Genomic DNA, 22,936 nt, shown 5'->3' with positions numbered 1-22,936 from the left:
CTGGGAGAGGCCTCGCCACCTTCCTGCGAAGCGGTTTTCACAAACCACCACCAAGACCGGTGTCCCGTCTCACCTGTCCTCTCCACAGTCTCCCTCAAGGACACGAAGCGGACAGTCGAATTTCCATCCCCGTGCTGGTTGTAGGCGAGGAGCTTGACTTCATACACCACCGACGCATCTGTTTCGATGGAGACACAAGAAGGACGGTTCAGGTTTAATCATTAACGCTATCTCCCCGAGTGATGCTTATTTAGGAAACGCACATCTTACCGAACACACACAAAATGCCGCAAACAAGTACCTGCTACTGGGAGAGCACCCCCAAAACCTGGGGGAGAGCTGCAGCATCTCCCGTTTAGCGGCTGTGCAACACAGCCGAGCTCTCCCATCAGGACAGGCTCTCCCAGGGCCAGGAGGGGACGTGGATCAAGCTGTCACCGTACTCACCCAGGTGGGTAATGTTGTACGCTGTTACGTTGCTGGGCAGTAGCACCGGGCCCGTGTACTGGGAGAGGTGGACCTTGCGGTAATACAGCTTGAAGCCTTCGTGCTGGCCCAGTTTGATGGAGGGCTCCCACGTAGCCTGGACAGCCGTGCTGTTAATGACTTTAATAAAGAGGGATGGCATGGCTGGGACTGAAACAGAGAGAGAAAGACAGAGAGTGGGTTGCACGTGTTTGTTTTTTTTTTAGTCTGCATGATGTGAAAAATCCCCTGCAGCCTTTCCCTGTGGTCACTGCACCAAAGAACATGCTAGATGAGACTGAGACAACATCAGATCAGACCAGATCCTGGTTTAAGAGCTTTGAACTTCTTCAGGGAGCTGTAGAGGTTTCCAAGGGTTTCCTTTGCTCAGTTCAGCAAGCAAAGAGGCTACTTTTACACTCCAGTTGCAATCTGATGCTCAGCCCCCCGGGTCAGGGCAGGAATGCATCGACTTTGGCAATGCATTCCCAAATTCCACTTTTCTGCCCTCGCCCTGAGGGTAGTGAGGACCTTTCAGAGTGATTAATCCCCCAGGGAGGAAGGAACCAGAAGGGATGGAGTTGGAGACATCCGTCATGAAAGCGTGCTAGGTACCTGCACTGGCTTGCAGGGGGTGCGGGAGCTTGCTCTCCTCGTCGGCTTTGGGAGGGAGGTTTGTGATTCTGTGCTGGGGACTGAGGAGAGAACCGGGGCACCTTCATTAACAGCCCTAATTACTTGAGCAGCCTCAGATCCCTGCATGGCTGAGGCTGGCTTCTTTTGGTAGGCAGGCACTTACCTGGCCTTAGGGGCACACACACAGGGGGTTTAGCTGGGAAGATGTCCCTGCTGCTGCCCGGTGTCACCCAGCCTGATTCAAAGTCCACCAGGACGCCTTTTGCTCCAGTCAATGCCCCAAAACCCTTATTCTCAGGGTGTGCTGTAGCAAGGGGTCACAGCCATTTCATCCCCAGGTCCCCAGAAAAGCTGCCCGACCCCATCCTGCCCTGGGCTGAGAGGCAAAGGTTTGCAAACCAAAGCCATTTTCTTATGATATAAGTATCTGGGTTTTCCAAAGCTGGTTCTGCGCAGACCCTGCCCCGGAGCCCTGTGAAGTGCTGGGGGACACAGGACCACATTTCCCCCTCCAAGCCTTTTCCTTCCCCTCTCCCTCCCTTTCTCACATGCTGATCGCACCAATACAAAGATGTGTCTCAGCAGGACATTTCACTGATGATTTTTTTTTCCACCTCATTTCCACAAAACACCCCCAGGCCAAATGCTCCCATCAGTTCCCCAGCTCTTGGCACCATGCAGAAGGTGCAAAGCACCAGGCTCTGGAGGCTCTGCCCTGCCCAGGGCTCTGCTCCGGCACCGGGAGAAGGTTTTTCGGGGACTGCTGTACCGGGCAGCAAGCTCAGCTACATCCTGCAGCAAAATTACCCAGCAGAACAACAGCCCGGCTTCTCCAGCAGCCTCCAGGCTTTGAGGTAGAGCTATTTTTCCAGTTCCACATGATTACAAGCTCAGAAATTCCCAGATGTAAGGACTGTTGGGTTTGTATTGGACCGATGCTGCTTTTTTGTCTTGTTTTTCTCCCAAAGGGTCTCCAAAGGATGATCTGTGCAAACCCGGCCTTTGGCAGAGTTCAGCACAGCCATTTAGTGAGCGATGGTGAAAAGCAGATGAAATGTGCCCGTGTCAATCTAAGACTGATGAGAGCTAAAAAGGGCATTTCCTCCATTTAATAGCAAAGGCAAAAACTGCACAGCACAACAGTTTGCCTTTTCCCAGGCACCAAGAGCTCAAGCTTTCCCACGAGGAGGTTTAAGAGAAGGAAAAACATGTCTCCTGGTGAGCAGGAGGGTCTGGGCAACCCTGTCTCCTCCCAAAGCGATGCTCTCCTCAGGTTGCAGGGGCTTTGCCTGATGCCCTCTGAATAAGCATGGGGAGAGGAACAAGTTCCTGCTGACTGATGAGCATCTCCATGTGGATTCAGGAGGAAAGACTCAGAGATCAGTTGTCCTGGGTCAGCTTAATGAGATCCCATCCTGCCTGAGTGCTGCCAACGGGAAAAAATGGGTTGAAGTACCTCTTCTTGCAAGGATTTTTTCTGATTTCGTTGATGGAAAGGCTGTGCTTAGCAATTTCTGGGTGCAAAACACAGGGTAAATTCTATTTATACCAGAATGTACCATTCTTCCCAAGGCTGCATATTTTTGCAATCCAATTAAATACTCTTTTTTTCTAAATGTCCCAATTCCCTTTAGGGCAAAATTAGGAATTGTCTGAATCCCCCCCCGGGAAGCTGGACTCTTGCTTAAAGCATCATTTTCCAAATGATGGGTAAAAACGCCACAGAAAGGGAAATTGCATTATCCCATGGACAAAGAAACACTGATGTGGGCCATCCTGATTTGCGAAGAGTTGGCTTTATTTTTATGGTTGCAGAGCCTTACATTTAATAAAAACCACAAGAATATCTCTCCTTCAAAAGTATGGAATATATAGTATTTATTCAAACTTTGATTATATATATATGTATAATATTGATTATATGTATGCACTCGCAGAATGCATGTGCTGCTTATAATGTTATTACACAAATAAGTGTATACAGATGGAGTATATCTGCGTGTGTGTATAAATATATGCACACACACCAGTGTATACGTGCTTCACAGAAGTATATATAAGACATAATATGGATCTACTATAAGTGAGGCATCTCCCTCATGCTAAGGGCTGAGATACTTGTTTTCCTCTTCCGTGCTGTTTGGAATTTTCCCCAGGTCATTTCAACTTTCTTCTTTAAGGCGTCTTTAGCCGAAGGTGACTAAAGGAACAGTCTTCATCCTAGAGAAATGTCAAAAAGTCCTGGAGAAAACCCTAAAAAGCATTAAAAGACAAGAACAAGGAGCGTGTGCTGCTTAATGAAGCAGAGAGAGTTTTGAGATTTAAAATACCACGGCATTTGCGAAACGGCGTACAGGAGACCGGCAGGGAGGAGACAGGAGGACCTTCCTAGCGAGAGAAGTTTATGGAGGACAAGGTTCACTTGGGCCATTTCTCTACAGCGTCTTCCCTTCTACTTTTTATACAAAATTATCACTGGCACCAAGGAAGGAGCACCACGCTTCTAGAAAGCATTGGAGGCTTCAGCCAAGCATACTCTCAGCATATTCCTAGCCCTGAAAAGCTGAGCTACCCAAGCCGAGAGCAGCCCTGCTCCTCGATACCTTCACCATATTCCTACTCCAGACAAAACCAGTATAACACGGTCACTCAGACCAGTCTCCAGCATCTCGGCTGGCCACTCCAACAAGCACTGCTCCGGCTCTGCCCAGCCGTCCCTGGCTGGTAGATTCACTCACCGTGTCCTTTCCAGGCAAGGCAGGACATGGCAGCATGGTGACACAGGAGGTCCTGCCACCACGGGGCTTCGCACCAATCTCTGCACACATCTCACACATGTCATGCTAAGCCAGGATGGCAAAGCCGAGACACGGTATGTCGGGGGCAAATCCCATCCCTTTCTGAGGCTGTTAGCACAGATCCAGGGGCTCCCTGAGCCCGGAGGAGTCACAGCTCTCCGGTGCACCTCGGGAAGGCATGGGGTGAAATGGCTTGGCTGTGAGAAGAGGCAAATCGGCAGCAAAACCTTAATCCGGTGACAAAAAAGCACCCAAGTGAAGGAAAGCAAACAAATCAAGCCAGAACTGGGGCTTTTAAATCTCTCTCTATCTTCCTACTAGGCAAACGCGAGCTGGGGTTGAGTGATCTTAACCCGGCCAGCCTGTCCATCCTGAACACGGCGCTAATTGCTGAAGCTTCGTTACACAGGACAAGCCTTTTTTAAAGGGTAGCAGAGCAGGACAGTGACGCTTGAAACTTCAGAGCACCAGGAAATTTATGATCCCGTTACCAGATACCTAACTATTCCTGTCGTAATTGAAGGTAATAATGACAAAAAAGTCCTCTCTAGCTTGACCCAGACTTCTGCAGAAACACCAAGCTCCATGAAGCATGGCTGGCTTTTAGCTCCAGTAGCTGAACTCACAGCATCGGGTCAAGGAGTTTCAAGTTTTGCCTTAGTCCATCCTTCTGTCTCTAAATTGGAAGGAAAAACAAACTCTAAGGGTGACCGATTCCCTGCCGAGTACCAAGGAAAATAAACTTGCAGGGTAACAACCCAGCAGGGCGAGGATTTATTGGCGTTGTGGCTTAAATGCTGTAGTAAACATCTGCAGGGGCTGAAGATGGAATGAGAACTGGGTCCCCCACCTAGAAGTCAGTGCACTTTTTCTTTTGATCCTAAATAACATCCTCACACCCAAGGCCCTCTCTGCTGCAAATTCATAATGACCGAGTGTTCACGAGAACGATGCAATGATCCAGAGACACGTGAGATGAGCCAGGATTCCGAGGTGCTGGAGAGGTACATGAGTCTCTATGAAAATGCTGCTAAAATGCCAGCTGACATCACACTGGGGCTGTGGTTTTGCGCTGGTGTCTGTGTGCAAGGGTCCTGCATTAGAGCACCCACTTTCTTACTGGGGAAGCTAACTGGTGGCCACATCTGGGAGGCTGAGTCAGGGGAAAAGCTTTGGAGATCATCCTAACTTCCCACTGAAAGGGAAGGCTGCCCTGAGGCAGGGACTTGTAGGTCAGGACAGCTCAGGTCTAGTGTGATTTCTCCAGGGTAGAGCAGAAAAAAATTCAAATTCAGAAAAAATGTGGTACCTATCAAGTCAGAGCTGCGAGTACCAGAGCTGCTGGAGGATGCTGAGGTGCTGCTTGAACAGGAAATCTGCATTTAGCAAGCAGTTTAGGAAAAGCCCAGAGCGGCTGCGATGCACGAGACCAGCCAGACTTGCGCTCAGCCCCTGCTACAGCATCAGCTGCGAGAGGCAACGCCGCATTTAAGGCCATCAGTCAACCCCCGCGTAATGACACTAGTGAATTTTACACAATATCCCGGAGTACGAGGAGGAGCGGGAAGGAGGAGCATCAACACCACAGGCCATGTGCCAAAAGCGCCCCGGAGTGGGTATCGGGGTGACGGGCGCTGCTGCTACGCACAGCGGGTTTCAGCGTCTGATGGTCCAAGCGCGAAGCGTTCCTTACCTTCTCCCAGCGTGCTCACCACTGTGACTTCGGAGGCTTTGCTGGCACCCCGGGAGGTGTAAGCCTTTATATAAAAGCTGTAGCTGGTCGAGGGCTCTAAATCAGTCACTAGCTGCTGGAAGGTGCTCTTGCTAACAGCCTCCTGATACTCCATCTCCACGGGATCTGAAGTGCAGAGAAAGAGAGAACAGAGCAGTGTTAGGCTTTGCAAGAGGTAGAGAGACTAAACAGACGTTGCAAGTGGTAATTTTGGTCCCTGAGGTGGATACGTATCTGCCCACATCATTTTCTGCTGACATTTCTGTGCGCTTCCACAGAGACCTAAGTTGGCAAGATCTGACCACGCAGCTTCACCCTCCCCACCCTTTTGGTATTTACATCAGTGTTACTGCCTCATCTCTGTCTTTCAGGAGATGATGGAGACCATGGGTGGCAGCACTGTCTACTGCAGTGCAGCCCTGGTGGGCCACGTTACTAAATTATGGGAAGGCTGGGGATGCTCTGGGCAGTGGGTAGAGCACCGTACCTGCAGCCTTCCGAATGTGCAGCACGTAGCCGATGATCTCCTTGGTGTTCTGCAGAGGCTCTTTCCAAGACACCTGGATGGTGGTTGCAGAGACCGTCTCAGCCTTCACGCTCTGGGGAGGGCCAGGCAGCCCATCAGCCCACAGGACCGTCAGGCGAGCGCTGGCTTGCGTGGAGCCGGCACTGTTCTCGGCGATGCACTGGTAGATGGCTTCATCCGCCTGGTTGATCCCGTAGATGGAGAGAGTGCTGAATGGGGACACGAGAGGGACAAGCATCTTGCTGGGTGCTCTGCAGCAGATGTCCCTCCCCTCCAGCCATGCCGTGGCTCTGATGGCAGGGTATCCCACATGCCTCTACTTCCACAAAAAGCTTCCGGGAAGCTGTGGGCTGGTGCTTTTGGGGAAGGAAAAGCCCAAGAGATGGATGCATCGTTCCCTGGATCCCATGACCGGGAAGATTGTCTCGACTTGCAGAGACTGTAGTTCAAGTACAGCCAGATGGGGACACAGGGTGGGACTGGGAACGGCAGGATCTGAAGCCCTGAATTCAGGAAGATCCCAGCCATGCTGCCGAGATAGCTCTGTGGCAATTGCATCCATACACCCAAACCAGCTTTAACTGGCTTGGCTCCAGTACACACCAGTGAGACCCATCCAGGCACCGCACACAGTTGCTAAGCCAAGTCTAATCAAGCGCAGCCAGAAAGCCCTCTGGTGATGCTCTAATTGCATTATAGCACATTAGAGCAGTCTTAGGGTAACACTGGGATTAGCTGAGTTATCCGGCAGGGTTACAGCCACAGCTCCTGCTTCTGCGTTTTCAGAAACACAGTCACCACGAGCCAAAAGCCAAACCTTTGAGTGTGTTTTTGATGCTGGCACATCCAAGCTTGCTCTCCCAGGGCAGCAACCAGAATGGTTCTTCTAGTCTGCTCTCGGCAGCCTCCACAACAGGCTTAGATGCTGTTTTCAGCCTCCAAGATAAAGACAGGCACTGGCTACCCTGGTGAAAACATCCCCGAAGGAGGGGGAAAAGCCAGCCATGTACCATCTTCCCAAATGAGCACGTCCCTGAGCACGGTGCCCATCTCCGCACCACCTCCAGGAGGGGTGTTTGGTGACTTGATGGGCACAGGGACAAGCAGAGTCCTTGTACATGTGGCCACATGAACTGAAGGCCCTGTCTGTCCTGCATGACCCTCCAGCGATGGTTGTATACAACTGGAGCAAGTTCAGAGCCAGCCCAACGCTCGCACTGCCCAGTATCTTTAAAACAACACCAGCAAATATTGACTCAGAAATAATTGTGCAACACATTAGCTCCATCTTGCCACTCAGCGTGCAAACCAGCTTTTCTTAATAACATTTGTTCACAAACAGGGACCTGTCAATGAAAGCCCTGCTCTCCCCAGGGCTCGTGCCCTTCCTCAGAAACCAAGCCAGGAACAACGCGCTTCAATTTGTGAGTATCCAGCAGACACAAGGCCACATAAATAAATACCCAGTGTGTCTCCCTTCCAAGACATGGCGGGGGGAATCTCACCACACTGTGTCTAGCTCCGAGCTGCAAATGGAAAGGCAGCCTTTGATGTTGGAGATGCTTTTACCAACCCTGAGGCAGCAGCTCAGGTTATGATAAAACATGCTTACAATGCCCTTCGTCCTGGTAGGATGTTCTCCTAAACAAGGCATCTTGGGGAAAATGTCAGAAATAAAGGTCTATTAGGGGCCCAGACTGGACCACCTAAACCTGGTGATTGCTTTTACACCACTGTAAATTGTATTTGTTACCGCAAATCGTGAGGATTGACTAGTCCTATAGACAGACTATATGATATACCCCCACAGCACTGAATAAAACACTACTCACCACTGTCTCCTCCCCTCTTCTGCTTTAGAGCATCACCCAAACATGCACCGCTCTGGATTAATCCCTATTTGTGCATCTCTACTTCCAGTCCTGTCCAGTTCGTTTGAACTGTGGTTTGCTTCTGGTTTGGAGTGAATGTTTGGGAGACCCCAATGCCTCCGAGCTTCAGCATCATCTCATTGGCTTACACCAAAGCTTGCATGAGCTTTTTAGTTGCTATTTTTCTGTAAGAAATTACCCAAACCTAACCAAACCTACACCCACTGCTTGCTTCTAGGGAGAAATAAATTATTTTCTTCTCCTGCAGTGAATTCCAGGTGGACTTGGGACTTGACTGCACACGAGTAAATCTCAAGCACCCCTGCTGATGTGAGGGGCACTTGATGGCTTTTTGGGAGTCATAATCAAAGCTGCCTTTTATGTAAATAAAAAATTGTACACGGAAAGTGAAAATGATAAATAGCCTGCCACTGCCTGCCTGTATGTCAGAACGAATGCTTCTTCTAATTGCAGCAAAATATTGGTCTTCCTATATTAAAATTTATTATTGCTGTTGATTTAACATTCATATTTTCTGCCTTGCAAATTATCGGGGCCATGGTGAGTGAGCAAATGTTTAACAGTCATCTATTTATGTCCTGTGCCTTTGTTTCCTTGGAAACATTGTAAATGGAATATCAAATGTGATGCTTTCAGCTGATATGGTGATTTTAGAGAATCAGCCCTAAGCTCCCCTTATAGCCACGGGCTCAACGTATCTGATTAAATGGAAGGAGAAAGGCAGAGCTGGGGGAGAGGGCAGGGGGGGCCCAGGGAGGAAGGACCCCGATGTGTGGCTCAACTGTGTCAACAAGGGCTGACGGCAGCGAGGACAGATGGCAGAAGGCAGGATTACGCCGTCCGAAAGCTGTACTTGCAGCTCCGCACAAAGCAGATGTGTGGAAGGAGCAGCCGCCCTTCCTTCTGCCCTGTCAATGCAGGGATTATTTCCAGGCGGCCGCTGTGCATCTGGGCACCCGGGAGAAGCCCGGCTGGACTGGCACGCAAGTCCAGAGCAGCCTTCAGCTTCCCAAACACAGAGCAGCCCAGGAACAACAAGGAGTTTTTAGGATCCGCTGCAGCAAGAGGAAAAGATGCGGAGGAGGGAAGAGGGGAGCCTGGCTGGAAAGCAACGAAAGGGTGGAAGGAACCTGATGGCAACGGCATGATGGTGGGGCCAGAGACATCTCTCTCTCCCGGGAGGATTAGGGGCTGAGCAAAGCTCGTCTTGTGCAACACAGGTGATGTGCTGGATGCCATGGGTCCTGGAGCAGGACACCACTTGGGACCCAGAGCTGGGCAGAGTCTTAGACATCCCAGCTGCCTCTCCCGAGATGTCCCACGGTGGCTAGTAACACTGTCACACACAATCAAGTCAGAAGAAATAAATAAAATAAATTTCTGCAAAGTGGACATGGCAGGTAGCTGGAAACTTGCTTCAGGCTTTGAAAAGTTCATTTTCATTGAGGTTTACAAGGCTGTGTTTGGACGTATGTGCAGTAAGAGCCTCGACCATCCATCACCCAGGACCCACGTTACCCAGAACGATGCGCAGGCAGGGGGGGGAATAAAACAACCCGATTTCCAGCTAAGCCTATAAACCTAGATAAGGAGCAGAAACCAAGTGTGGAGAAGCTGGCAAGCAGAATGCCCAGCATCTAAACACCAGCTTCATGAGAACAGGGTTTTTTCTCTCTCTCTCTCTGTCGGTCCCTCTAACACCCACAGGCAGATCTCTAAAAGAGGTTGCCGAGCTCCCTGCACACCCCGGGTGAGCTCTGTGGCTGCGATGAGGAGGGCAGGAGGTGGCAGTGAGTTACGTGAACCTCAGCATCATCCCAGCTGATACCTCTGCTGTGCATCTGTTTTCATCTTAACTACTGACACATCCTTCCTGCCTTTGCCCACCGCGTCGCCTCTGGGATGCGCAGGATACAGTGTGGCAGGGTGAGTGTTCAGTCCAGCAGCAGACCCCACTTTCCCAGGTTTTGCTGTTTTTTGTCTTTTTTTTTTTTTTTTTTTTTTTTTTTAAGGAAGCTCAAACAAAAGGAAAATATGTAAGTTGCCGTGCGAGGAGGCGCAGAGCGTCTCTGCGTGTCAACCATCTGAAATATGCAGTGTCCTTTTATTTCTTCCCATCAACAGGAAAAAAAAAATCTGTCACTTTGGGACATCTGCTGTTGGAAAACTTTCCCGCGAGTGCCAGACTGGCAGTGCCGCGAGCACGTCAGACGAGGCGAGATGCCAGAAGGCTTTCTGCTGGTCACCAAAGCCGCTCGGTGAGCCGAGGGCTCCATCACATCCCCGCACAATGCCCTGACAGGCATTGATGGAAGTGGGGAGAGGAGCCGCTGCAGATTCACACCCGGCTGAGCTGAAACGAGAGGCCTCCGCCGCTCGAAAAGCCGCGGTATTCCCAAGCTGTCTTCCCAGCTCATAGGCAATCAGGATGACTGATCTGGCTCAGGTCAGGGGTCCGGGCCGGTGACCGGAGATCGGCTTTCCAAAGGCTCCTCTGAAAAAGTCTGAGAACTGAAGGAAGCCTCTTCATCGATTCAGCGGCACAAAGAAGAAGAGGGGCCCATCTGGAAGGATATCGGCATGCGCGCGCACACAGGCGCACAAAAGAGGGAGTGTGATGAAATTAATGCAGAGAGCAGGCTGTGGCTAGCGGGGAGAGCTTTTTAAGCGCCGGCAGCTAGAGAAAGCCACCAGCGCCACGTTCAGATGCCCCGTCTCCGTGCCCTGCTCTGCCTCTCTTCGTGCCACGCTGTGCCGAACGATGCCCTGCTGTGCCATACAAACCACTCCTGGGCTGCCGACCGGCACCGCGCTGGAAAGGAGCTTTTTTTCCCCCTCCAGTGCTGCTTGTTGGCAGCTTTGCAGAAATGCCCTGTATTTTGAAGGCTGCCTTGTACAGGCTGAGAATAAGGTGCAAAGCTTGAAGAGTGACAGTCACCGGCCCAGAGGGATGCTGCAGATCGTCCCCAGCCCTCTATAAGTATGTTCTTACACCTCCAGAAATTAAATATCATGCAGTGATAAGTGAAATTGGTTCGTGTTATGCAGGAGAAGGATCCCTTTCGATACCTGCGCAAAGCAGGATCATGCTGATGCCCCACTGTTTATTGGGGCTTTGGGCACTCGTGCAGGGACTCTCCTTGCAAAGGCCATTTCCACGTGTCTTCCACACAAAGTCAAACCCATAAATTATTCTTAAATCAGGAGCAGCTGGTTCACATCCCAGTCCTCGACGTACTTATTTGTCATGCTTCTGGGAACTGAAACACGATTTGCTATACAGTACCTTCCCTTGGTCACCAATGGTCTTCAAAGTCACTGCATAAATAACCTGCAGGCTTGCATGTCCTCCTTTAAGGTGTCCAAATCCCCACAAATTCAAGAGTTTGTTGGTCATGTGCACTATGAAGGGATGTACAAACCCATCTGCATCTCTCCGCACCCAGGTAACATGGGCTTTATAGAAAAAAAAAGCCACCTTGTGAATGACAGGCTGTAGTTTCCCTGGGTTTGGTACCAAATGGGTTGTCCTGTCCCAAGCGCTTGTTCTAGGATTAAGCAACACGACGAGTGCAAGAAAAGCAAAGTTGTCCTGAAGTTTATTTAGGGAGGAATATTTTCTCTGATGAACATTAAGCATTTGTGGCCCTTGAAGTGAGTCATTCCCAGAGCACTAAAACAAGTGCAAACCGGCGAGGAAGAATTTAAAAAGGAGACAGTTCATCAGCAAAGGTCACTGAGGAGAGCAAATGCCACCTGAGCCCAGGTTCTAACGAAGCCTTTTTCCGGTGGAACAAATGAAGTCCCTTAATTACCATTTTGTAAATAAAATCTTCTTGGAAAATCAATATTTAGAGCCTGCCTTCTCTGAAGATGTTGGCCTTTGTTCCTTGCTATTACGGCAATATAAACCCCACAGTGTGATATACTTCTAGGCTGAAAATTACCCCCCTGAACCTGACTGGGTCAAAGGAAGAAAAGCAATAAACCTTTCAGAGCTGTAATTCGGGTACTATTTCATGCTTCCTTGTAAATTTTGAAGTAATAACCAAGAAAGCATGATTTTACACAAGCCCACAATTAATTTGGCCAGTAACTGCCCCTTTCTCCTGCAGCCTGCTTTTGGGATGGGCTGGTGATGCTGGGTGGGAATTTTGCTGGAAACGTCCATTACACCTCTCAGGCATTTGCGTAGTGATTAATCCGAATCACCCCAGAACAGTACGGTCAAAATGGCATCTCTGATCAACAGAGAGGGACAGACAGATCCTGTGGCTGCTGGACACGGGGACGGCTCCACCAAAGTCAAAAAGGCTTCTCCATCTGAGAGCACGGTCCAGTGCAGCATCACCCTGACAGCTATTGGCTCCATCCCCAGCCCAGGGACTGCATGGAACGACAGCCCTATCGTCAACTCCTTCAGTGATTTTTATTCACAGCTTTTAATGGAAAACCCCACAATTCCCTACGCCTGAGCCTTCATGCATTTTTCATTAACAATTATCTGCTATCCCAGAACTGCTTTTGATTTTTGCTAATCATCGATTGGATATTTTGTTCCCACACAGCTGGCATTTTCAAAACATAACAACCACCTCTGGAGAGGGCACAGCAGAAGGCTGATCTTTAATGCTAATGTGACCAGAAACCGTCAACACATCAGGTGATGAGAATTCACATCTGAGGGACCACAAGGGAAGAGGTATTTATCGGACGCAGCCTGTGAGGCTTATTTTACCACGCTGAAAGACTGGAAGTTGCTTAGCAAGAGACCGTGTGGTGTCAATCACATCCAATCTGCAGTGAATCCAGTCCCAAAGCTGCTGTCCCATACAATGACGATGGGCTTCTGAAGTCTCCTGACCTTGAGGGTTTGCCCTCCTTGGGCTTGAAGTTACGGCATGAGAGAGACAGTGTGGGGCGACGTAGACGCCAAAGGGCCCCTCACAACTTTGTGCAGCAACAGTTTGATGGATGGATCTTCCCATCCCGCAGGATGCGATGCCTCAAGCTTGCAGGAGCAGAGCAGCACCTCGAACACACCATGTTCTGCAGGTCTGGACCTCACTTCTAGCTCTGTTTGTTTACACGAACGAAGCTGCTCATAACAATACGTTTTGCAATCAATTAGCACATGATATGATTTGGGATGATTTACTCTTTTTTTTCCAAAAACCCCTTTGGGGGCATTCAGACCTTTATTGCCATATTAAGCAGAGTTTTAATCCAAATGAATTTTCTAGGAAACCGTGTAATCTAATTAAAAAGCTCATAGTGCAGTTTAGTAGCTCCATTACCAGTAGATTCGAGATCCATCTTTACACAGACAAATATTTTCCAAGTGCAATAGACTGATAAATCCAAGGCATAATCACAAACTGATTCTGCCTGGAACTAAGTGGGTTAGTCATGCCCATGGGAATGAAACAAAGGACAACTTGAAAAAGCTCAGAAGAAAACCCAGTTTCCTCCAATGCCTGGAGCACCCAGCCCTGCTGTACCAGCGAGGGCATTTTTCAGACTGACAGCTTTGGAAACTACCAGGCATGACCACTTGCCTGAAGTTGGGGGGGTCAGAATAAACCAAGACTAGCGCGAAAGAAGCCTAAAGTTCAACATCGTGGAGCACGATGGCCTTAGGGCTCAGCTTTACAATCGCGTTACTATAGCTTGAGACGATGCCACATGTCAGCTGAGCCCCTGTCACTGGCTGAGCTCCCCCAGCCTGTGCCAGATGCAACGTAATCTGATCATTTAGAGCTGGCAGTGGAAAAGACTGACGCTAAATTGCATTAAATGATTGCCATAAGAAAATGATTACAGCAATGCTCACCAAGTCGCAGTTCACGTGCACGTATAGCGCAGCTCCAGGCACAGGGACCTGGCCAGGAGACATGACCATGACCAAAGACCCTACTTTTACTTTCCTCAAACAGTGAAGAGGAATGATGTCGCAGGCAAGACATCTGGGCACGACGCAGAACTGGATTCGGTGTGAGTTTGTCATGGATTTAATGACCACTTGTAAAAGTCTTTGGTCACTTCTGAGTCCGCTTCCTGGAATAAAAGCGGATGGACTAATTTCTCTTCTCCCATTTCTGCTCTGTTCATATCGTATGGGCAGGCATACCTCAGAAATTCGTGCTGTGAACTACAAGATCACAAGCCTAGACTGACTGGCATCTGTCTGTGCACACACAAAGTTCCCTGAAGCACTAAAAACTTCCAGCTTGGAGAAAACCTCCAATGACTGAGAAGATTTTATTACAACTCACACCTTATCCTTCTTGCAATTCACATCCTTCCCTCCCTCATACAACAAAGCTTTAAAAAAGCCTCAAACCTCAAAAAAAAAAAAGCCGTATTATAGAGAAGCTTAGAAAAATAAAACCGCTGCTCTCTCCTGAGGAACAAGCCATGGCGCCTGCACAGTACTTCCCAACAGTCTAAGCTGAAGGTCTGAACCCTCCAGCGAGGTTGGGATGTTGCATTCAAGAGACGCATTTGTTAATATGGATAGCAGCTATATGACACCATAGAGTACAAATCTCTATCAATAATTTAGGTTTACAACGCAGGTACTATTATTTTTCAGTATACTGTTCTGCGCTATTTCCATAGAAACTGTGTTGTCAACTTGTAATTTTTACACTAAGTGCATCCCACCATACCATTTCCTCAGTGCAAACATCCCCACCCTCTCACACGACAATGCAGTTACTCAGTACTCAGAGAAAACGCTCTTCCCTGGTGAGATAAAAGGCTGAACTTCAGCTTAAGTCATCTTACATGCAAATATCGTTTCAAACATTTTCAGGGAAAAGCGTATTTGCATTTGCACACTCAGGCAGGTCAACAGTCAGGGGTTGAAGTGTGGTTCCTCCACTCTGAGTGTGGTCCCTGTCAACTCCAGAGACAACATTTGGTCCTTCCAGAAATACCCAGATGATGATTAGGACTGAAGACAAACTTTTGCTGGGTGCCTGCATCATCAGTTAAAGTCTAATGCTGATGTCCTGGTACAATAAAGCACAAAATGCTGAAATGTAAGCCTGCAAAGGGCAGCCAGTAGGACTGGGGCAGAGGTTTAATGTATCAAAGCCCAAGTTAAATCCACAGACTTGCTTCTGAACGTTGCCGCCTTCACATTAGCTCTTTGCTAACGCAGAAAGCAAGCCAACATCTCTCCCACTTCCCTTTCCACTGGAGTCTAGATAGTTCAAAAGAACGGCTTTTAATTTAGGCCCCCTCAAGAGCAGGGTCAGGGAGCTTTGCGTGAGAGAAACCCACCTTGCCTGCTGAAGCGGAGCCGGCTCTAAGGCACTCCCTTTCCAAGGTGCTCCAGCAGGAGGGCTGCAGTCGTTCTGGATCACTCATGCCCATCATGGTCTCGAGCACATCAGCCACTGCCCAGCAGAACAGGGCTATGGCAAAAGCAGGGCTTGCACAGCTCACCAGGACATGCTGCAGACCCCGCTGCTCTCTGCCAGCCTTCACCCATCAATCCAAAATGAACCACCGCACACAACTGCCTCAAATCCACTGCCTGCACAAAAGCTGAAGCCTGTGTGAGCCAACTTGCTCTTTGCCCAGGAATGACATCTCTGGGGGCAGCTACTTCTGGACCATCAGGTAGGTGATGTCACAGAATTACAGAATGATATGGGGTTGGAAGGGACCTCTGGAGATCATCTAGTCCAACCCCCTGGCAGAGCAGGTCGCACAGGAACTTGTCCAGGCAGGGTTTTGAATGTCTCCAGAGACGGAGACTCCACCACCTCCCTGGGCAGGCTCTTCCAGGGCTCTGCCACCCTCACAGGAAAGAAGTTCCTCCTCGTGTTTAGATGGAACTTTCTAAGTTCAACTTTGTGCCCATTACCTCTTGCCCTGTCACTGGGCACCACTGAAAATAGACTGGCTCCACCCTCCTGACACCCACCCTTTAAGTATTTATAAGCATTGATCAGATCCCCCTTCAGTCTTCTCCAGACTAAAAAGACCCAAGTCCCTCAGCCTCTCCTCATAAGAGAGATGCTCTAGTCCCCTCATCATCTTCATAGCCCTTTGCTATACCCTCTCCAGCAGTTCTCTGTCCTTCTTGAAGCAGGGAGCCCAGAACTGGACACAGTCAGTCCTCCCTGTGTGCAGACTGACACTGGGGAAGGGCACAACCCACCTGTGCATCTCACACTGTCCTCCAACCCACAGTGCCAGTGGGGCACACAAGGACTTACCTGTTGTTATTCTTCAACTTAATGTGGTCGCTGGTCTCCAGGATCTGCCCATTCCTCAGCCAAGTGATCTGTGGGGGCGGTTCCCCTTGGGCCACGCATGTGAAGATGGCAGTAGTCCCCACGGGCCTGGAAATGGACTGGGGATGCTGCACAAACTCTGCAGGGGCTGCAAGGAGGAAGGAGAAGGAGGTTGAGAAAAGTCATGATGATCCCACTTTATCCTGATGCAAAGAGCAACCTCATAGCTTGGGCTTCAATAAGACTCATCTGCCTGGGAACACGGGGTACTTGGCCAACCCACAGCAGATGATTATGGTTTGGATGGTGTGTCCATCCTGGTTGCCCATCCTGGAAGTCACAGCTTCACAGCAGGGACCTGGAGGTCAGCTCAGTGCTGCAGGGAAAGCCAAGGTGAGTCCTGCAAGGTTGAGGCAAACAGCATCAAGGTCTAAGCCCCCTCACCTCTCCCTAGTCTCCCACCGAAAGCAACCCCAATGCTGCAAAATAATCCGTATCCAACAAAGGTTATTTAAAAATGCATCCTGCCTGTTAGGGGAGCAGGTTGGAAGGTCAGCAGTCTCCGGTCATTTGCACATGGATAAAATGGAAAGTGCGTGTAACCTTTCGTAGTGCATGGCACCATGCAGGGCCACAACCCTGGCAGAAATGAGCCCTCTGCTTTGAGGCTTTCAAAAATCAGCAGATATTGACAGTACGAAGAGAGGTGAAGAAAGAAGGCTGCGGTAAATGCGGTAAATTATAGTATTTGCGGTTGGGAAGATCTGCTGTTTCATCAACGGCAGAGCTAGAGCAACGTCTCATGGCTTCACACAAAGGGCCCGTACGGCATTAGAAACTGCTTGCAAATGGAAAGGAATGTGCAGATGTGCATATAGCAATCTGGCGGGTTGTTCTTTCCCCAGTCAGATTCGCTGCTGACTCTCCTGGTAGCAATAGACTGGGGAGCCTTTTGTACCCCAGATCTACAGCCTGGGACCCTTGAGGTCCTGCCAAGCCTGGCAGAAGACCATACCGTGCCTGTAACTGCTGCTGACCTCGTAACCAAATGTTTTTACCTTTAACAATAACATTTTTAAACAGAAAGCAATTCCGCTCCTTCCAGCAAACCATAATAGTTAAAAAATCATTTATCAGAATAAAACAGTGTACCAGCCTACAGAAAGCAGAGCCCGAAAGACACTGCCGAAGAGGTGAGTTTATTCAAGCAGTTACGCTTCAAAGGGCAAAGTGATAAATACACTCCACGTTGCTGCTGAGACCTAAAATCAGGTAGAACTGGCAGCAGCTGCAATGAAGACAAAGAGATGAAAGGCATGGGCCCGTAATGAATTTACTGACCAGCGTCACATAATGGATGGCTGGTGCTAAATTTTTCCAAGAAAAGCAAGATTATCCAGAGACACATGCTCAGTGCCACTCTTTGGCATTTTCCAAGCATGGGGCTGGTGGGCTCTGCCACTAGCAGAGATTCGGGGATGGGAGAAGGGAGCAAACTGGTCCAGCAGAATGTGTTGTGTGGTGGCCAGGCTGCAAGCAGGAGCAGCTACGGAAGAGCAGAGCCTTGTGGTTCACGGCCAAAAAAATACCCTCAGGCTTTGCTGCAACAGCAAGGGGTGATAAAGCTCTTCCCCAGAGAAGAGCATCGCTACTGCTGCAACAAGGCCAAACCGCAGCCGAAGGTGCTGATGTGTGAGAGCAAAGTCAGGCATATTGTGAGTCCCGCGAGCAGAAAAGACACAGAAACTCACTGAGGAGCCCGTCTACCTCGAAGGAGCCCCCTCTTTCATTTTTAATAATCAAAGGGAAGCGGAGCATGGCAGGTCTGACTGATGTTAGCGGTAGGGGGTACCCGCTGGCAGAGTTTATTGTCAGGCCACTTCTGCCGGCGCTCGGGTCTACTAATGAACCTGATCTCAGCAACCTAATGGACACATATTTCCAGAACCTCCCGCTAGACTTCCCCAGGTGCCAATCGATCCCTTGTCCTCCTTCTTCCCCCTCCTACATTTTTTCCCCCCTTCTAGACTTATAAATTAAATTCAGGATGGGCTCAATAAAAGTTGGAAGCATGGATAAACAGGGGGAAAAACCCCTCTTCCCTGCAGTGAATGGTGCCTTTGTGGAGTACAGTGAGAGCATTAGAGACTTGATTTTCAAGACTTCCTTAACCTCCCGCCCCCCGCTTTGTGCTGGCGCGGTTTTGCAGGAGCAATTATTTTGCAAGTGGCTGTTGCACCTCCCTGCTTTTATCTGGGTTCAAGAGTTGCACCCACAATACTCGCAGGTGCACAACCACGATGCCAAGGAAGGGCACAGCCATCTTCCCAGCTCCTCGCCGAAGCTTCATTAAAGATCCCGCCGCTTGGCTCTTTGCCTCTGCCTCCCCCACCCCCAGCCCTGCCCCGGCTTCCCCAAATCCCAAACCCGCCGTTTGTTCCAGCAGAAACAAAGTTTAAATACGGTAAGAGGCATCCGGCGTAACCCTTCTGGAATCGCCGGCTCTCCTTATCCTCCCTTATTAGCCCGTGTCAAGAGGGAGTAATTGGAGCGGTGTCGCGTGTGACTCGGGGGTAACGAACGTGCAGCTGTGGCCGCTGGCTGGGCGCCAGCGATGCTATTCAGGACGGCGGCCCCTTGGGTTCCTCAGGTCCCCGCTTACCCTCCGCCGTCCCTCCTCTTCGCTGTCTCGATAAACACCCCCAGCCCCTGTTTAACTTGCTTAAACTCTCTGGGGAGCAGGCGGCCACTCCTTCAAAAGGCTCCCACCTCCACTGTGCTGAGCTGTCCCTGCTCGGTGGCACCCCTCACTGCAAGACACGGGATGCTCTTCCACTGCTCCTGCCTGGCTTTCTCCAGACATCACTCTGTCCTGCTCAGGTCTCACCCTCCTCCTTTGGGTGCAGTGTGAAGCTGTAATGGCAAAAGGGCTCAGGCTGCAGCAGAAACCCATGGAGTTAAAAGGCTCCTTGTCCCCATCACTGGCTTCCAAAGCATCAGAGAAAGGACATGGTCCAGGTGCTACCAGGGTCTCAAGTTGGGGATGGACATTTACCCCTCTGCTACCCCAGACCAGGGTGCACCCAACCTGGTGTTCATACCAGGCTGGGTGCCTTGAGATGGGTGATCTGGAGTGAATGGCTCCTTTCCTGGACAGGAGAACATCTGCTCTCCTGCCCCTGGGTCCTCTCCCTGCCCTTTCAAATGATTTAATCAGGAACCGAGAGTTTGCCTCCCCTGGCCCTGGGTTAGCAGGAAAGGAGCAGAAGCAAAGCCCTGCCTTCAGCCAAGCCCTGCCTTCAGCCAGCCCTCCCCCCGCCTCGTCATTCATAATTAATAGAGCATCTTGTCAGTACTCATCTCGCCCTGCACGGAGGCACAGCAGCCTGAACGCCCCCCCCTTCCACCCTACATGCCAAAAGGCTATGGCAGGAGGTGAGAGGAAGCGTCTCTCAGCCCTCCATGAGGATCTTAACAAATATATTAATGAAGATCACAGTTAAGAGAAGAGGGTTCAAACCTGGCAAGGAGGAGCAGGAAGGATCCAGCCCTGGCTTGTGAAGCATTGATTATTCTGGACTTAATGGGAGGGAGGGGATCATGCAGTTTTAATGAATATTTAAAGACGTGACATTGGTATCAAAAAGCAATAACACTTAATACCACCCCTAGAATCGTTAACGAAGTGCTTCAATAGCTTTTACTGTGCTCAACAAACTGTGATAGCATGAAGACGCACTGTAACTGCGGGTTGTAACGGGAGACCCGGATGGGCTCCAGATCTTTAGGGACATCTCATCTCAGCAGTGACCAGGCACCAGTGTGTTCCCCAAGATAACAGGGAGCTTGGCTGCCCTTGCCGTGAGGTTGCGGCGTGGTGCCAGCGGCAGCACCCGACAGCTCACTGAGAAGGGCTGTCCTAAGGATCGGGGAGCGCTGAAAGCCGATGCACCGGCGCCAGACGAATCCTTGCACCTCAGTATGAAGCCACCATTAATTCTCAAGTAGCCAGAAAGGCAGAAGGAGGGAGGGAGGCTGGGGTGAAGAGAAGAAAGAATAACATGGAAACAACAAAACCTCATAAATTAGGCTACCGGAACCTACCATAAGGGTATAAAGGAGAAGACAGGTCAACGGGGAAGTCAGTCAAGCACAACATCAAATGATGGGAGATTTAAGACAAAGAACTGCTGCCCGCTTGGCTTCTCTCTACTGACCAGAGAGGATGCCCTGATGCTTACGTAGGTAACTTCAACAGTTAAGTTGCAGAGCTGGTGGGATTGTTAGGGCCAAAGGTGGAACCCGTGACTGTGTCCCTGGGAAACAGGCAGAGACTACTCAAGGAGGCTGTGATGGAGGCTGTCCATCAGCCCTCGGTGGGTATCATGAACTTCTTGTCCCGGCAAGGTGCAGGGCTGAAGCTCTGCAGCAGTGGGATGCATTCCCATGTCACCTACCAGCGTATTCCTGGGAGGATGCTCCAGAGGGCTCAGGCACCCATAACCCACTCCAGCATCCTGATGGATGAGATCCAAGTGCCTATCTGTCCCTGCGTGGTGGCTTTGCTTGAAAAGGAAAACATAGGCAGGAAGGGGACTGCTACACAGGGCCACACTGACCCATGCAGCATGTACTGAAGCTGTTTTTGCAGCATGAATTTAGGGCAAAACTCGAGGATAAGCCAAGTACCACAGAGCCAAGCCTAAAACACAGCAACCGCCATACATCTGCTGATGAATTCAACCCCGCAGACAAGGCTTGCAATGCCAGCGAGCAAGAACGATGGAAGAAACATCAGGAAACGCAGCGGTGGCTGGATCTGCTGGACCAAGGAGCGCTGCCCGGTTCTGGCAGCAGAAAGCAAGGCGAACAAGGCAGTCATTGTCAGCAGAGCCTTCAAAAACGTGTCCTTAAGATGGGCACTCATTTATGAGATGGGATCTCATTTTTCTGCATAGCTTTCAGGAGGAAATGAAGCGTGGAGTGGAGAACACTGGTGACCATCTGGCCATTCACAGCCCATCAGTTTGTTATGACACCAAACACATAATAAAGCACAAAAGATTGCACAGGAGGTAGAGAGAAAGCGCTTTGAGATACTTTTTTTTTTTTTTTTTCCTTGCCACCGAAGCCTGCTCTTCCCTTGCACCACACGCACGCACGCCCTCCGTTTCAGCCGGCGATGCATTCGGCCCTTCCACAACTCCCCCCGTGAGACTTTCATTCGCAGCCCGGCACAAAGCAATATTCAAATGGCTGTGCCGGGATCTGAAGAGAAAATGGAAACTTTCTTGTGTGAGAACCTTACAAAAGAGATCAAAGGAGCCTAAATGGCCAGGGGAGGGCAGGGAGGGAGGGAGCGGGGGATTGACGCCTTCTCCTCTGAAGGGAGGAGGAATTCCCAGGAAGATAATAAGATGGCGTTAGATGATCTGAAGGAGAGCCCGCAACGCCAAAGGACATTACTGCCGGAGCAAGAGCAGAGCCCTGCACCAGGACACCTCTGTCCGTGCGGCTGCCGTGATGGGGGATAAGGATCACCGCTGGCAGCAGGAGGGTGGATGTGGTCTCAGTCCCAGCCTCCCGCTAACTCCTTGCCTTACAACAGGAAACATCACTCCTTCTCCCCCAGTTTCCCACCTATAAAACTGTGCCTCCTTCAAAAGACAGGGCCAAGTTAATTTGTGCCTCCAGGCACTTCAAGGGCCCCTGCATAAAGGCAGCAAGTACCTGGCCTGGTGTGCTTTGAGGATGCTGTATTGTCCTCGCCCTGTGCTAACTTCCTCTCCAACCAGGCTTTTGATAGCCCGCTCTTTGCTTTTATTCTCTTTACGGATGTAATTTGCATCACTGACATCTTGACAAAGATAAAACCCACAGTCTCCCATGTCAGTCATTATCGGTGTTTTCTTCCCAGACAAACCTGAACAGCAATCATTTGTAGCTCTCAGCTGGAAAATTTAGGCAAAATGAGATTCAGAGGAAGGAAAAGCTGCTTCCAGAGGGAGGGTGAGAAAACCTTGGATGAGTCCAGCTGCCTGGCCAGAGTACGCCACTAGCTCCCCTGGGGAATGACAGGCCCCGAAAAGCATGAAGCATTTTATGGATGGGCAACGCAGGTTGGGGTCCTGGACACCACAGCTCATGTCTAAGGGCTACACCAAGGACACACTGGCCATGTTTCTCCATACCGCTGCCAACTTCTCTGCTAATGCCGAACTCAGGAGCATTCCCCTCCCACAGCGAGGCCGGGCTGCGATGGCCCTGTAATTACCACTTTAGGGACAAATTCTCGTTGTGGTTCCCCAGGTGAAAATCCACAGTAAATCAATCCCAGATGAACTCCAGCACTAGATCAGCTGCTCAGGGGCTGATGTTCAAGTCTCCAAAGAGACTGAAAACTGCCCATCTGTAGCAATGAGAAGTTGTGCTACCTTTCCCTCTCTCATCCAATTGCAAACAGGAGCAGTCAACGGTATTCAATAGCTGTATTTTTTACAACTTCATAGATTTCCCAAGTAATTTCTTCTGGCTCTGCCTGCCTGCCTCCTGTACATCAGCTTTGTGTGTGGCTTTAGTAGACCTCAGCTCTAAAGGGTTTTTATCAGTACAGCAAGGTAGTTCTTAACGTCTGG

At 50.0% G+C, this 22,936-nt stretch overlaps 1 protein-coding gene across 1 annotated transcript in view; it reads right to left on the bottom strand.

The window, feature by feature from the left end:
* Positions 1–22,936, bottom strand: part of IGDCC3 (immunoglobulin superfamily DCC subclass member 3) — a 105,218-nt gene that overhangs the window by 2,178 nt on the left and 80,104 nt on the right. The window contains exons 7-11 of the mRNA XM_074155982.1: positions 16,284–16,449; positions 6,119–6,366; positions 5,593–5,757; positions 448–636; positions 74–178 (exon numbers count right to left, since the gene is read on the bottom strand). Coding sequence (XP_074012083.1) covers positions 74–178; positions 448–636; positions 5,593–5,757; positions 6,119–6,366; positions 16,284–16,449 — 873 coding nt within the window. The remainder of the gene's footprint in view (positions 1–73; positions 179–447; positions 637–5,592; positions 5,758–6,118; positions 6,367–16,283; positions 16,450–22,936) is intronic.

The sequence above is a fragment of the Numenius arquata genome, chromosome 11, assembly GCF_964106895.1.
Source record: "Numenius arquata chromosome 11, bNumArq3.hap1.1, whole genome shotgun sequence".
Taxonomy (NCBI): Eukaryota; Metazoa; Chordata; class Aves; order Charadriiformes; family Scolopacidae; genus Numenius; species Numenius arquata.
Note: the sequence above shows the minus strand (reverse complement) of the source record. Positions and strands in the feature narration are given on the sequence as shown.